The sequence below is a fragment of the Limulus polyphemus genome, unplaced genomic scaffold (assembly GCF_000517525.1).
Source record: "Limulus polyphemus unplaced genomic scaffold, Limulus_polyphemus-2.1.2 Scaffold751, whole genome shotgun sequence".
NCBI lineage: Eukaryota > Metazoa > Arthropoda > Merostomata > Xiphosura > Limulidae > Limulus > Limulus polyphemus.
Window position 1 is genome coordinate 7,875 of NW_013666361.1, and position 17,973 is coordinate 25,847.

The window sequence follows — 17,973 nt, forward strand, 5'->3', positions numbered from 1 at the left end:
ACAGAACAAACTACAACATAAACTAACTAAGCAACTGCTTAGCTATATCTGAATTGTTTTGTTGTTATTTTGTTGCACTAAAGCTTAAAGTTAAAGCTTGTATAATGTATATGAGTAATATAAATGTACAGTTTAAACTAATTATTACAAACCACAATTTTATAATTAAGTAATGTTAACAAAAATTATATGAATTTTGAGATTAAATTAAAAGAATTAGTGATTTAGTCAGATTAAGACATGAAACAACAGGGTTATTATCAACCAATGAGTGAAACAATCATACACTCATTCTTTTGATGATAAAGAAAAAATTATTTCACTTATTAAATATAAAAAATAGTAATAATAAAGTTTAGCCTTATCTTTGCCAGATGACCAATTTATAAATAGGAACCAAAAAAACTCAAAAACCAAGATTATCATGAAAACTGTGTTGGTTCTCAAATAAAATGATCTCATGAAATCCTTTTATCTGTGCAATTGAACAATTATTCATTTATAATTCCTGTGTGAAATTTATAGATAGTATAATTTCAATATTTTGGGTATCCTGTCTCAAGAAATATATTTTAGCATCACAAAAAACTTATTTTTATTAAAACATACACAGATAGTGCTTTTTTTTTATCAAGGAAAAGTTTGCATGTTAAAGCTAATATTTTTGCATAATAAAGTACTTGAGAATCATCAAATTTTTCCTTAATCGATCTTGAGAACATCCATAATACCCTAATATCTGTCTGTATTTTTACACGACATATATCATTTATCTATAAATACAATATCATTAATGAAACACCTGAATTGTTGAATGCATACTCATACCATACAAGAAAACTTTAAAAACGAACATGTGTTTTGTCTCTATTCTGTATAGCCAGTCATAAGCCTAACACAACAGAGAAGCACCTCAAAGAGACTTCAATCACAAGTTAGATTTTGTGTCCATTAATCTACAATATATAAACATTTACAAATACCTGAGAATAATCATAAAAAACATGCTTCCAAGTCCTGTATCCCTGCACTTATACAGTGACACACAGAAGAAATTGTATTAAATTTGTAAAGAAAATTAACTGAAGCTCTTCTCACTTTCTTACATCTAGCTATATCCCATGACTTTGAAAAATGACCACAATGTAACACACAATGAACTTTAAAATTATTTAAAACCAGAAATAAATCATTCTAGCTGAATGTTACAAAAAATACATACATATATCACTTTAAATATATATTCTCATGAACATGTATAGTAGCAATATATTATAAGTATAATAAGAAAAATGTACAATAGTATTAAAAAATGTGTAGTCTTGTATTTCTTTCAACTTCATGCTATTGTATATTCTTATTAGCAATTAGTGTTGTTTATTTATTGTTAAGTACAAAGCTACACAGAGTTATCTGTTTTCTGCCCTTTGCAACTATTGAACCCTAATTTTAGTGTTAAAAGCCTTCAGACTTACCACTGATTCACCAGAGGAGGAGCAGGCATAACTGCCTGCTGACTTCATGTTATTAAAAAAAACTTTCAAGTGAACACATGACAAAGTAGCATTGTTTTTCCAACTGCCCTAGTTTACACCCTATAATTAGTATTTAACTCAAGTTGAAACAAAAATTCAGAAAATATTAAAACTATTGCCTTATAACTCCATTTTTAAGTAAAGATCTGTAGCATTTGAAATACAATAATATAATAGACATGCATAAAAACTGAATACAGATATTCTAGATAGTATGCTATCTATGTGATAACATATATATGCATGACTACAAAAAACATCTAAAGATTTTTGGGATTTAATGTGAAAACATCAAACCTATTTAAATAAAATATTTATCAAAGAATCTAAATACTCTTTATTGAATATGATAATATTCTAAATTATTACCAAGAATAAACTATGTACAAATTCTGCATGCATACAGGTTAGCAATAATCAAACTATGCATAGGAAAGTGTTTCTGTAAATATTCTAACTTGATATTATTAAGTTTCATTCAGTAACACAATTTGTAATGACAATGATGGATCAGATAGTAGTAAAGTATTACAATAAATGCAGTTTGGACATTTATAACAAAATGTTCTAAACTGTTTATGTGCTTTGATATACTTCAGGATTCTCTTGAGTCAAGATTGCAAGTGTCATCTAGTGCAGAAAAGGGTAAACTACTAATGTACTTATATAAATTAGATTAAAATCCTATTTTTTATTTAAATATCCTCTAAAAGATGCACATTTCAAAAACTAAAAAGATGTCACAAATTAAATGTAATTATAATAGAAAACTGTTATTAATTTTACACATTAGTTTTTCTCAGTCTAAAAAATATGTGAAAATAATGGTTCAAAATATAAGAATACAAACACTGCCAAAGTATGAGGAAGTAAAATATAATAATTTAAAAGCTTATAAACAAAACAAAACCTGAAATAACGGAGCAAAAGCATAACCTAAAATTAATGCATCAAATAAATATTAAATTAGTTACATAAGGATGACAAAAAAAAACTATTATTACTTTTTATTACTTCTCTCTCTCTTCTGCATTAGTTTTACATACTTGTTAGGCTTTGTTTTCTTAACTAAGACTTATGGATATACCTTTAAGAATTATGTTATAGCTCCACAAGACCTAGCATAATAAGTTCTTTTACTATTTTACATGAAATTTAGAACTAGTTTGTTTTTCAAGTTATTACCATTTTCTTTACATTATGTTTGATACTTTTAATAATACAAAGTAAGGTGAGTCAATCCAGGTTCTGTTATGGTACTGCTAGTACTTTTATAAATTCAGCTTAAGTAATCCAATTATTAGTATTTTTATTAATTCTTACTTACTTTATTAGTTATAAGAAAATGAAGCCATATAGAAATAATTTATATACACCATGAGTCTGGATTCACAACCTGCACCTTACAGAAGAAACAAGTTAAATACAAATAGTGCCAACTCTGTTAAGAAGAAAAAAAGGGAGTAAATACTTGTATTATTACTATAGTAGTGAACTAATTTATGTTATCACATAGAAAAAGTTCTGAGATCCTTATAAAAATCTTATTTCAAAATATGGCTGTATAAAATTATTCTCTCACTAAAAGAATTAATTTTTTAATTCCTAGAGGTTGATATTTAAGTTACTTTACTACAGTAAGACATGGCTGTGATGCCATATTATCAAATGGAACAAGTATTCCAAGTTTGTGGATTGGTTGAATATCTCAATCTTATCAGCTTATAAAGACTCTTAGTGTTGGATTAGGTACCAACTGATGAATCAATGCATTCTTATCATTATAAGTTTTTGCTTATGACATTGCATACTTGTGGTTAGAATGGTATGTTAAATTAGCTATACTAATTACTGGTTTATGGGTTAATCTTTAATTATGAACTATGTTGGTAGTTTGCTTGAATCAGAAGTTCATAATAATTACAAGCTTATAAAGATTACTGGTGTGTGATTTCTTTGGTTACTAGTTGACTAAGATCCAAATTGTTGCATTCATTTGAGTTTCAAGTTATTAGCACTGCATTTATATCTTTTTAAATAACTTTAGTAATATGAGGTAAGATGAGTCAGTCATGATCTCTGATGTGTTACTGTTAGCACTTCTGTCAAGATGTCTAGTATGGTATTACTAACACTTATGGAATCTTCTGTCAAGCTTATGTCACTAGTAACACTTTTATGAACCAAATAGTGCCACAAACTTCTCTTATTCTGACATGACCCCACTACTACTATATATATATGTGGATTAAACATATTACCATAAAGTTCCATCAACATGACTGATATGGCACTACTACCATATGTACTGATTAAACTTCCATCAAAACACCTGGTATTGTACTGCTACATGTAGTACTTGTATGTAGTAAATGGTGTCAAGGTGTCTAGTATAAATTATACCTGTATTTCAAGTTATTTGAAAGACTAAACAAAAATAACAGTGTGTAAACACTTTTATGCAATAAAAAGTATGATCAACTTCTGAAAATATACAGTACCAAATATAGGTGTAATAATTCTAAAACATGTTTGGAAATGTCAATGTTACAAATAATATTTTCTTTGTTGTCAACACTATGTAAGTATGATTAAACTGGCATGATTCTGCTCTTGGATTTCAATATTTGAAACTTTCTACAACACAGTCAAAACTGGTATTTATCTTTTTTTAATATTTTCCTGAGATGTTCAGCAATAACCATTACTTATACTAACAAAGTTACTGAACAGATTCTGCAATAACAAAAACTTGTTCAACCATACAAAAGCTATATACAGACCCTGAAGAAGAACCACTGGATTTCAGCCCTTCAACTAGGTTGGAAAACATATACAAATTTTACAGTAATATATAAAAATTAACATAATAAACCAAACATATCAGATTTACCTGAGACACTATGGCACTGATAACCACAAAGAAGTACCTCAACATACAACAAATAACAATTCAAAAATCAAACATTGTGACCTAGCAAACTCTGGTAATATTTCTGGAATGAGCATTAATAAAGTATGTTTTGTACATTCAATACAAGTACATTTTTAGACAACGTATGGTATAGTAACATTTTACAAAAGAAAAAGATTATTTATAAGATATAAATATGTATTTGACATCATACAATTACAGCCTGAGTTTAAAAGTATACCATTTTTTTAATAGATGGTGATATGTATCCAAAATTTCATATGAAGATGTTGTACTTTCAAGGTATATTGTGATGTCTTTCTGACACAGGCACATACATACATGCACATACTAAACAAATAAACTAGCTGCAGTCAGGTACTTAAGGAGGGCAGGAACTTCTTCCACTGAGTAAAACAAAAGCAACAGTATAGAAATCACGTGACTGCCATGGGAGCTTGTGAGTTGGGAGTTGAACTTCCACTATGTCCTGAAAGATCATAGCCAGAATGATGGTGACGGTGATGATGGTGAACACCACCTTTCTGTTGGTCTTGGGCCTTCCGAGTAGGATCTACGAAACACAGGTTTAAACATGAATAAAGTTCACTGAGAGGTCAGTAGTTTTCATCAAAAGTTCTGACTGCTGCTACTAAAAGTTGCTGGTTATGTATAGTTCAAAATACTACACAATAACAAAGATATAATTCAATATATAAAAATGTGCTACCTAAATTATTATCAGTTAAAGAATATGAAGATCAATATTGTTAATCCAATTATAATTTCTTCCTTTGCTAATAATTTGACTTGTAAATGTATCAAACATTGTTTTTTTTTAATTTGAATAATTTTTGTTAATTAAAAAATGCACGGCATGCTTTACATCAAACACAGTGCTTTAAAAATCTTCTTACCACTGTAACTGTCAATGATATGTTCATCTTGCAATGTAAGCATACACTGATACTCAAGTATATTTTGTGTTTGCCAACCAAAATGATTCATTTTCATAAGCAACCCTGAGTTTAATCTTAAATATCTATTACTTAATAAGATAACCTATCTTATCAAGATGTTTTCAGTTGAAAAATAAGTTTTTTTAGCAAAAGTATTACCATTCAAAAATATCCTGACTTTCAAGAAATTTCATTTCAAATATTCATTCAGCTTTCACAGGATAGCTTAATTGTAAGTTTGGCTAAGTCACTTTTAACCCTCAAGTTACTATCATTCACTACTGGTGGGTCTATATACTTCCTCATATTAATTTTATATCTTTGTCTGTTACATAATTCAATGTAAAGAATTAAGTGAAATTTCTCATGTCAGCAGTAATAATTATAATTAATTATATTAATGATGGTATATTTGTTTGCATTTTATATAACTCACACAGTCTTAGGGACACTGTAATCAACAAAGTCACGGACCTACAAGTAATTTGATCCCAAGTTAGCTTAAACAAATGTGTTTAAGAAGTTATTGTGGTTACAGACCTAATCAGTACTTCTAGGATTAGGATGTTGATCCACCTGACCTTTGTTTCTGATAAATATCACAAAAATTTCATTAATATTCAGTACATTAGATTTTTTTAGTGGAGAAAATGGATACTGACAAACTGGCTTGCATTTTAAAACAGGCTTTTTAGTTGATTTAAACCAAAATTTGAGGGAAACATTCTTACAAATACTTCAATTGTCTATAGAATTTTTATATTAGTACACACCTGTACATATGTGTATAAACCACAGTACAGCCATTAACCCAACTCCAATAATAAAAGAGGCAAAAGCTATTCCCACAACAGCAACTGTTGATACTCCCACCATATTCTGTTTTCCACACAGGTCTTTTTTGACTTGAACAGAACCATCTGATGAAGATAACACATCTGGATGCTTATTCAATGGAGGAAGATGTTTAAACAAGATAGGTGCTACAGAAAAACACATAAACACAGGAAACAAATTAGCATTTTAGCAGGTCTAAAGCAAAATATGTACAAAAAAATAAAGAATTAATTCTATATGTTAATGCAGGACTCATGCTTAACTTTTCTTCAGGTAGCCAGCCAGGCCCCCAAAACATGCATTTTACATGGCCTGCAAGCAGTTTTAGGGGCCAATCCTACAGCTCATTGTAAAATGCACTCTGTAGTGAAGGTTATAAGAAAGATCACTGAATTAAATAGTGAATGTTGCATAAATTGAAAGGAAGCTAAAGACATCAACATATATATCAAGTAATTTTGTTGTGAATGCTTATTTCATGAAAAAAAAAGTCAAACTATTTCATTTTCTTAGAACAATTAAATGATTTTTATTTCATATATGATCTTTAATTTCTCTCTAAAGCATGGTATAACAGTAGCTTTTTGTTCCTCTTTAAAGTAGTCTTTTAATAATCAAAATAAATAATGAAAGAAAATCATTGCATTACTGTCAGTGTAATATATTCTTGTTCCCATAAAACTCATTATGATGGAGAGATGGAAAATCATACAATTTACATTACTACTAACTTTATAGCAATCAGTTCTTTATCAGTTCTTTCATATCCTGAAACAACTGTTAGTCATTCATTCATGAATTTAAATTTGTAATAAGCAAGATCCTCAAATTAGCAACATGTAGAAAACAGGCAAATAGCTCTAAAATGTCTTAGGTGGTGAGGAGTTAAACTTAATATAGTGTCCTTTTGTATTCAAAATAAATAATGAAAGGCTAGTATGCATCAATGTCAGTGTCCAATTATGTCCCAATATCCATTTCTTGGATTCTTCTTTCATCCCCTTCTTCATCACTCTCCTACACCTGCTTCTCAATCTGGACTCTGCCAGCATTTGGTCTCCTTGTGTGAAGTGAACCTAAGTTTCAAAGATGGATAGCTGTTATGGGATCAAAGTCACTTATTAAAGGTGAGTGGAGTATGCAGAAGCTGATCAGTGATCCTGTCAGCTCCCAGACAAAATCTCAAATTGGTCTTGGTCATCTTCATCTTACTGAATCCTTTCTCTGCCTCAGCAGAGCTGGCTGGTACATACAGCAGTAGGTCAATTAAGCCACAGATGTTTGGTAGCTCCTCTTTAACCTCAGCGATGATGGCAGCTCATGGCTAGCCTTTCTTGCTATGTCTGGTGAAATTAAGTAACAAAATAGATGTGGAAAATGCATCAGAGAGACCATCATGAGAATTGCATTATTATTCCTGTTTTTAAGTCATTATTTTGTATTCATTTAAAGTTATTATTTTATATTATGCAGTGTATTACTTTTACCAATAATCGTTTCAGCAATTGGAATTAGGTGACTATCAAAATCGATAGAATTTGTCAAATTTCCCAATCCCAGAAAACCTGTTGCTGATATATTAAAAATAATACCACCCAAACCACTTTATTCACAACAACAATCTTCTGATTTGTAAATATGCTTACAATCACAGCCCTGTACTTTTCCTTATTATTTGACATGAAACATTACTTGCCATAGGATAAAATATCACCAGTTAATCAATCTCTGTTTCTCATTTATTTACATAAGTTGATGTACTGAATGATAGAAAGGTTAAAAAACAATGCTCTGCACATCATGAAGCACACCCATTTCTTTACAGACCATACATTAGCAAACAGTCAATAACAGGACCCTATGCACAGAGCTAATACACTCTTTGTGCTTGCCAGAGATCTATGTGGACTTTTCCCACAAAGTTCTCAGGATGATACGGCATGTGGCTCCCCTTTAGTACTACACTGTGTATTAGCTCATTATTTGGAGGGGTTGGCAAAGAGTGCATGACAACAGAGTGATTGAAAATTTGGAATGCCCCATTACTTTCCAATAGGTGGTTTTGTCAGTTGGTTGAAATGCACATGTCACTGTCAGAGATGTCACTATAAGTTGAAAGTGATAAACAAGTAAAGACAGATATTTACAAAATAACTAACTAATTGGACAGTTATGGAACATTCTATTTCATCATTTTAAAGTCCCATTATTTATGAATAAGCACAGTTCCAAGAAGTTATCTAAAAGTTAGTAGTGGCTCAACAAACGTGAGTGCTGATTAGTTGGATTACTTCTGAATGAGAAAAACTATATATTTTGGGTTTTGTGAGTGGCAAGCAAATGGTTGAAAAACAAGAATCATGAAGGTGGGCAATTTTCATAACTGACTGCTCATTGCACCTGTAACTAACAGGTGAATGTATATGTCTTTATTGAGAGTAAAAGCTGATTTTTTTCATAATTTTAGACAAATGTCAAAAGTGACACAGTGAAGTGCTGAAATTTGAAACACATTTGACGAAAACATGTGTGTCAAGCCGAAGTGATAAATTTTGAATAATTCAACCAGCATGATGTGGGTCTTCTATATCATAATGCATGTAAAGTTGTTTTTATTTGTATGGTTGGAAAGTTGATCATTACATATGCAATAAAGATACAATTAGAAGCATTTTTTATCAAAGTCAATTTTTTTAAAAATCTTCCTCTACTTAAAAATGAAAACCTTCAAACACTGTCACTTTATTTGACCTTTGGTTGAAAGACTAAGTTTGTTTTACAAATGGTTTAGTTCAAAATGTGTAGAGTCATAGCAAAAGTCTTTGAACTTATGGCTAAAGTGAATGACGAACTTAGGCAATGAATCTCAACAATTTGTTTGTTTCTCGCAATGGTCACATAATGTTATGTATATATCATGTATGAGCCACAAAGTCAGTCCTCACTTTTATTTTACGTTTGTTCAAATAAAAAACGGAAAAGAGAGTGCAATTTTTTTATGGTACATTTATTGATAATTTCAACCTTTTGATAATTAATGAAGCTTCAAAGGGCATTCTCTGTATTTGTTACAATTTTTAGAGTTAAACTTTCAACAATACTACACAATGAGATCATCATCTTTACTGTAAATAAACAGACTCAGGCTCATTGTGAGCTATAGTAATCGGCAATCAGTGATTTCCAATTGTAACATTTTCAGTGAAACAGTAATATTATGTTTTTTATTTTTATTTTTGGCCAGTGCAGTCTGCAAGTTAAGGCAAAGTCTGTAAGGTTTGATTCAAAAGGTTTTGCCCTAACTTGCCTACATTTACAAACAAAAAGTTTAAAAGTTCAAATAATCACTTTATATCTCAAATTTTATAAATGAACTTTTATATATCAATTCCATTACATTGATATAAAAAGTTTGAACATTGGACAAAGTGATAGCATTCATATAACATAATTGCATTTACTTTGAATACACTGGCATTCATAGTGATGACATTTGTGGATTGTACATGACTGTCAAGTGTTCGTAAATTTGGGAAGGTCCATTCATGGTTTGTCATAAGTTCTGTTTGGTTAAGAAATGCTTAGATCAAACTTTTAATGACTCATTTGATTTTGAGAGGCCATTTTCTCCTAGGTCCCCACTAATTTTGAGCCCTGTACTGTCAAAAATACCCTTTGTAATAGTTTCTTTGAATCACTAAAACTTGTCTTGAATATGTTTTAGAGAGAAGAGTTACATCAAAAAAAGAGCTGCTTAAATAACTATTAAAATACTGATTCTAAAATCAAAGTGAAAACTTGTAGTTTTATAACAGAATTTAAAATGTTAAAACATCAACTGATACTTTTAATCAGTGGTATCTAAAACTATATTGAAATGCCCCATGGTTAATGCTGCAGTTCATGTCTAATATTCTAAAAAGTTGTACTTGATCCAAATTTACAATTGTATTGTGTCAAAACTTACATGCCACCAAAAGTTTGTGTTAACATTTTCTTTATCAGAAATTGTATTTCAGATAGATACTCACCTCTCTGCACAACAAAGACCTATTATCTTGCACCACTGCTATGAAAATTTTTGTTCATGCCACAAGCCTTACACGAAACTTAAACCCCTACACACATTGACTGGTGTGTAATGTGCCAATGTAATCATCATAAGACTATAACTCTCCAACAACAGAAGGGCAACACATCCTCAATAAGTTTTAATCCTAATGAGAACTAGCATTGGAATGAAGGCTCATTTTTGGTGAGGCAAAAGAAATATATCAGAAATGAGGAGGAAGGGTAGGAGGTTGTGCAGAGAGGTATGTATATGAAATACATTTTCAGGTAAGAAAAATGTTAACTTCAGAAATGTATATTCACTTCACTGCACAACAAAGAGCTAAAATCCCACATTAAGAAGATGTAGAAATATAAAAAATAAACTCCTTTCTGAAATATAGTGTCAGAAAGGGAAAAACCCATGGAGTTGTTCACCTGCTATAGGAAGAGTGGAAAATTAGTGGGGCAACACTTGCTGGAAGACAGCATCTTTATCATGAAGGGAATACCTTTTGCCCACTAAAAGTGGTAAAGAAAATGGTACTGACAAAAGTATCTTCTGTGTGGTCCAAAGTGTTGCACAGATGGGTGGAATGTAAGATTACTCATCTGGCCATTATCTCTCAGGTAATCAGCTAAGCAAGAGCGTGTAGTGTGGCTAGGGCAATAATTCAGGCTGTAAAGTTCTGGAGATGTATATAAAAAAATATATTACAAGAGGCTGGTACAGACCTGCATCCTGAGGGGAATGTAAGATCCATCTGGCTGGCTGGACCACTGGGAATGGCTTGATTCATAGTGTAGTGTGGCAGCTTGTATTAGACTTCAAAATAACACCCCAGCCCTACTTCCAATTGAAGAGTTCATCCACTTGTTTTCATACAAGTGGGATTATACCAGTCCTACAGAAAACTCTCTATGTTGCCATCCCCAGCAATTTGGAACTGGGAAGCAAAGTTCTCCTACCACAGAGGAGAACATCAGAGAAAGAGATGCATGGACCCAAAAGGAATTCTCTATCATCTACATAGGATCCTATACTGACTATGCAATGGGCTACTGCAAATAGGGATAGTAGATACTAACCAGGTGTGAGGGCAGATGGGATTAACATTTTCTTTCAACCCTCACTCATTATGGACTTTAGGAGAAAGAGGTATTCTCTGTGAGGTATCAACAGCCACATGGTGGGTTCTATCATCTTCAGTATAGAGAAAAAGAGATAAAATAATGGTGATTAGAGAAATGGAAAAGAAAGAAAAAGAACAGAATATTCTATAACTCATCTCACTAGAGTCTCTGAGAAAATTGGAGAATGTTAAGCGGAGGAAAACAAAACCTAGAGGCAGATAAAAATGTGAGGTTTTGTATATAACTGGATACAAATGTGTCGTGGGTTGTTCACCCTGCCAGGAGGTGTCAACAACAAGAGGAAAAAGAAGCCATGACATAAACTTGAGGGAAAGTGACAAGAAAAGGGTGAAAGTTGTCCTCTCCCATGGAAGAATAAACAAACTGGTTAAATTGTTTAATTCAACCAGTAAAGTGGAAGAGGATAAGTTATGAAAAAAAGAGGAATTTCACAGCAAGAAAAGATGATGTTGATTGCCTCATATTGGAGTAGTATGAGTAAGATAACAGGAAACTGTCTCAAAAGGACAAAGAAAGCAATCGTGATTAGAACAACTGTATGAAGCAAAAATAGGAGAATGATCGGACAATAATCTGATCATCCTCCCAGGCAGCCAAATTCCTGGAGAGGAAGGAGTGGTCCAAGAATAAAAGAAAAGTATCCTTTGTGATAAAAAGTGCAAAGGCAATCTAAGGCAAAAATGTAAAAATGACATTTACCATATGCGAGAAGATGAAGCAACTATGTCATTAAAGAAAGAGAACAAAAGGAACAGGTTGCCAAAAGTTTGAATAGGGAACACGAGAGCCCAAATAATCAAACAGACATTCTAGTCTGGAATAAGGACTGGATGAAGAGGATGACTAATGATAAAGGCTCAGAAGAGGTCTGTAAGAACTGAAGAAAAGAATGGCTGTGAAAGAGAAGGAAGATCATTCAAAAAGCTGCTCTCTAACTGGCAATAAAAGAAATTGGTAAACTGTCCTTGAAAACCTTGATAAAAATAAGAAGTGAGATGAGGGAGAGTTAGACAATTTGGAGGAAAGGAGTAACAAATGGACCAGCAATAGTAAACCATATATTTGCTCCTCTTTGGCTGGCTCAGCTGTGGTTTCCACTCAACTGAGTCAGCCAAAAAGGAGCAAGAGAGAGACCTGGCAAGATGTGCCTCTGAACATGATATAGCACTCTGAGAATAAATTAAAGAGGAGGATAGACATAATGAAAGAGATTGGTTCAATCCTGGCTTAGAGCATCTAATGTTAAAGTTGCAGAGTCTTGGAACTAGTGGCCAGAAAAGTGGAAGCTGGGTGTTGAGGGGAATTGTAAAAGTATCAACTAGAGGATTCCCAAAGTGAGAACAAATCCACTGAAACATAGGGATGGACAGACTACTCCATGTAAAGAATACAGATTAAGAGAGACAATCAACTGTCCATCAAGTTAAAAGTTTCCCAGACATGACAGCCTGACTACTGAATGTAGTGGTCATGGGCCCAAAAGAGAAAATCCAGAACCAGAAAGCATAAGTCCTGATAATGAGTGCCTCCCTGTCAGCTGACATAGAAACTGCAGTGGATTGTCTTAACAAAATGACCAGTTAGACAAGACTGAAGATAAGCTTGATGAGCAGCATACATCTTGATGATGTTAATATGAAGAGACTGCTCCTCTGGACACCAAACCTTGGAAAGAGTGTAGGTGACCCTTCTCAAAAAAAGAGGCATCATTTAATAGATGGAAGACCAGGTGAGTAGGGGAACAGGGATGCCCAGAGTTGTGTGTGACCAAACAAACCACATTGACAGCAAGAGGTGAAAAGATGGAGGCAAATATACAAGAGAAGACAGTGGATTCCTCAACATTTTCCATTGATCTGCAAGAATTCACTGAAGGGGATGCTTATGGTCATATTCAAGAGGAATAAGGAACTCGAGCAAAGCTAGTGTCCTCAAGAGAGAATCTCTAGTGCAGTAAGAAAAGGAGACATGAGAACTTTGGTAACAAGAAGCTTCATGTCTCAAAAATGCAAAGAAAAAGGCTGAGCTCCCCATGCAAATTTATCAAGAATCTCTCAAATGAATCAGATGGTGAGTGGGGGTTAAAACAGCCAAGAACGCTTCCTGGGATAGTGCAATAAGGAGCCAGTCATCTGTATAATAGTGGAAATGGAGACCCAATGAATGCACCTTCCAGGTGAAAGCTCAAAGGACTTGATTAAATATGTACAGGTCCATTGCTAACCAGAAGGGAATGGCCCTGAAATGAAAAATCCAACCATCATGGATGAATCAGAGAAAATGATGGGAGGACGTAACAATCTAAATGTGGAGAAAAGTATCAGAAACTTTAACCTTGGTCATTCATCCACAGTATAGAAGAGAATACCTACCCTCAACTGAGAAAATCTTCCAACTTGAATTGAGGGTTGACAAGAAATTGGTTCAAGAATTAAATATCTATGACAAGTTGTCAATCTCCTGTCTTCTTGGGAATGACAAAAAGATGGGAATAAAACCCCAGAGAAGGTTTGAAGACCTGTTCTACAACATTTATAACCAGAGAAGACACAGTCTCCTGCAGGTACCAGAGGCAAAAGAGATCCAAAAGGGTCAGAAAGACAACTCAAAAGAGAAATAGGAGATTGAGTGTGAAAAGGCAAGGAAAATCTGTGGGAAAGCACCTGTGGGACACAAAGATATTCTGCAAAAGGGAACCCACAGACTTGCAAAAAGGAAAAGTTGAGCTCCCACCAGAATGGAGCTGAGGGGGAAGCTCCATTATAAGTCATCTCTATACTCATTGATGAGCAACCCTAGGGGGGGAGATTGAAAAGTAGCAAGGGAATGAGGAACAGGAGAGGATGTAACCCAACAAGATTCCCATGAACAAGAAACTGTGAGAGCCCCTGGACCCAACTAGAACACCTCAGAGGCCTTATTTTGAATAATGGGTGTCAGGTAAACACCCAAAAGTAAAGCATTCTGAACAAGCAAATTCCTGAAACAAAGAAGTCAAGTTAACTTAGACACTGCAGAAGATAAGATCAAGGTCAAAATGGCAAAGAGGTAGGTACAATTGTCTCCAGTGAAGCTGCTAAAGTCTTAGTATGGAGCCTCAGAAGGTGAAGGTTAGATAGACAGAAAAGGAGTTGAGCAAAATTCAGATGAAGATAAGCAAACTGAAGGTGAGTGAGGAGAAGGGAGGGAGTCCCCAGCTGGAAGAAGAGATTCAAGGGATTGAAGCTCAAGAAAAGTAGACTCTTTCCAACCATATGTTAGAGAATAAGCTCTCAAAGTCGAGACAGCTGGGAGTCAATGCAGAGCTGAGATAAAAACATTATTGCCATAAATGTGAATATCAGGGATAGGAAGGGGTGAAAAGACAGTCAGAATAAAGAGGCACATGCAGCAAGACAGCCAAAGACTCAACAGCAACAACTGGAAAAAAAGAGAAAGAATGTCACATACCCAATTAATTAAAACAGTAAAAGGCAAGGGTGAGGTTACCTGTTCCTCATCAGAAAGAGAAGAACCAGACAAGGTAAACTTCATCAAAGTAACAGAAGCAAGTGGTCAAGAACCCTGGGTCTCAGATGAAGAAAGTAGAATAGAAAAAAAACCTTCTGAGGCACAATGGCAATAACATCACTAATCATATGAATGCCTCCAGTTGCCATTGAAATAGTAGAAGACAACTCTTGTGATGGAGTTTCAAGACCTCAGGAAGTGTCAGAAACGTGAACATAGAAATTCATTTTTTGTTGAGTGAACCTTTAGTTTAAAACAAAAGTACTCAAGTACAAAACTAAAAAAGTTTGGCAATAAGGTTTAGCTGAAAGTTAAAATAACAAATGCAATGCAAAAATCCTGCATCTCTGACAAAGTAACAAATTCAAGATGTTGAAAGACAAGCAATGCCAAGAAAAGAATAAACCTTTGATCTAATACTAGTGCTCATGGCAATTACTGCACATGATGGATGTGTCACTTTCCTATTGGTGGAGGGCTATAGTCTAATGATATTAGATTCCAGGCTGGTACATGACATGTTGATATGTGTTGGGGTGGGAGTTTTTTTTCAAAGTTTGTGAAATGTACAAAAGTCATGACATCAGTGGTCTAAGGTAATAAATAGCTCTTTGTTGTGCAAAGAGGTGAGTATACATTTTTTAATATCTTAATTTCAAAAGGAAATATTCAAATAAGTTTTCAATTTTCATTTTTATGTATCATGTAACTCTTCTTTGTTCTGAACTGCTCATTAGAATTTGTCTCAATTCTTATATTAACCATATTGGCCCAATTATAAGGCAATGTTTTTGATTAGTAATTAGACTGTAAAATTCATAGTTGCCTTATAATCATGGCTGACCACAAGCCCCTTCCCCTACTCTTGCCTGTCACATTCCTAAATGTCGAGATAGCATCCATCGACGACGCATGCACACCATACGTTTGCTCAAAATCATCGCTAGTTCTTGCACCTAATCCACCTACAGGCTGTTCAGTTATAGTATTGATTTTGCAGACCTAAAAGGACGTTATGACACTCAGTTTGTTTTTTTTCCCATGGTTTCTGGAAATGGAGGTTGCCATATATTCAAGATTGCCCTATAATTGGGCCAATACAATACTTTCTAAGTTTCTGAGAACTTATACAATTATATGTTAGACATTTCTAAGCTAAAATGAACATTCCTAGCACCTATTCGTCTTGGTTTAATAAGGTACCTGTCATAAATTAAAACTAATATGCCATGCCCCTCTTAGCATGTGTAGTTTTAAAAGTTGTCAATAATTCCCTCTGATATTTGCTATTTGATTATTTATAATTAACAGAAAGAGAAGATTTTAATCCACTACTTTCCTTATTAGGCTAGCTCATTCTCATGAATGGCTATGATTTATTCTGCATCAGTTTCATAGTTTGCTACCACCAAGGCCACCTTGACAAGGTTAGGAAATTATTTTAACACACATACAGCTTAGTTTGAAAGTCAGTTAAATTATAATAGCTTTAGGACTCTCTTTTTTTGTTGTGTGTTGATATTTTGTGCTTTAAACTGCATATTTAAACTAAATAAAAATTCAATAAAGTACTTGTACCACTCCTACAAAAAAAGGGGGTAACTATCTTCAAGACTTCAAGAGCAAATAAGAAAAAAATACAAGACTTGTATGTTACATACTAAATTTCTTGTTTTTATGAATATTTTTTATTTATTGTTATAATGTAAAAATTGAAACTTATTAGGTTAAACAAGAAAATTTAAATTAAAAAAAAATACGGCAGCATGAGCATGTCTCACAAGTACAGCATTTTGTAATTTGGCTAACCATGATGGTAATCCAATGCTATTTTTATATACAAAGCTTCCCTGTTGTGATAATTTACTTTGGCACTAATCTAAGTGGCTTTAAAACAATAAATCTAAATGACTGGAAGATCAGAACTGTATTAGCTTTGGCCATAAGAATAATTGGTGTGTAATTGTCTGTAACAATATGCAGTCATTCTAGAAAGTAAAAAAAAAAGTAAATTTATATATATTTCTTATTTTTTTGTAGTGGTTACAATGTCTGTCAAGATTTACATTATTAGGGTAGAGAGAATGACAAATAAAATATAAAGTTTTACAGAAAAAAGTTTTGATCTCCATTATTGGAGGCTCTGGAGCTTATGTAAATGAAATTTGAAAACTGTGAGATGAAAAATACTTTTTTCATCATAACATCAAAATCACCTTACATACAGACTATTTATAGCCTGAGTCAGACTCTGACTATAAATTCACAGAAAAATCTTTAGTAAAAACACTTAATTAAAGATCAGATGTTTTTGTATATAAAAGATTTATAATGTTGACTAAAAGCTTGCTAAATTTCACAAAGATACACTTACTAAGTTATGGCATGTATAGTTTCATGGTTATATGGTGGTTGCAAAGTTGGTCAAATGACCAAACTTGTATAGAGAGGATTAGCAGTTTTTTATTTTTAGACCTAATAGACGTTATTTCTTAGTTTTTCATTACATTTGACTCACTTTTTGAATTTTCCACATTAGAGCTTCTACTTCCTTGGAGGGGTAAAACATGCAATGGCCCTTTGGCTATTGTGCTAAAGTGACGTCCAGCTCGACTTTCCAAAAACTGCTTGATACTGTTTCCAACACAATATTCTTTTGGGTCAATACACTGTTGAATGAATAAAACTAATATAAAAAACAATTTAATACTTTTTATCAAAATGTTGTAGTTACATTGCACCATCAATGGTGTACCTAACATTAAAACGTTGGTTTTATGACATTATTTTATCAAGAATTAGGAATTAATGAGTGCTGATTTCAATACTTTGTTCACAAATATGAATGCTGTAAATTAAAATGAAGAAAAAAAACAGATAATTTCACTAAAAATTTGCAGATCATCCCTGCCTGGTACTGTGACATAAGTAACTGCCAAATATTGCATTATTTTTAAATTTTTTCTAATAGTGTTTCAAATTACCAGAAAGACACGATAAGCCTTCAAGATAT

The 17,973-nt window shown here is 32.9% G+C and overlaps 1 protein-coding gene across 2 annotated transcripts in view; it reads right to left on the reverse strand.

Moving 5' to 3' along the window:
* Positions 1-4,637: 4,637 nt before the first annotated feature.
* LOC111085973 (transforming growth factor beta receptor type 3-like) overlaps positions 4,638-17,973 on the reverse strand; it is a 132,560-nt gene continuing 119,224 nt past the window's right edge. For both annotated transcript variants that reach the window (XM_022387016.1, XM_022387017.1), the window contains 3 exons: positions 17,479-17,629; positions 6,182-6,391; positions 4,638-5,023 (listed from right to left, as the gene is read on the reverse strand). In XM_022387016.1, coding sequence (XP_022242724.1) covers positions 4,887-5,023; positions 6,182-6,391; positions 17,479-17,629 — 498 coding nt within the window. In that variant the 3' untranslated portion in view covers positions 4,638-4,886. The remainder of the gene's footprint in view (positions 5,024-6,181; positions 6,392-17,478; positions 17,630-17,973) is intronic.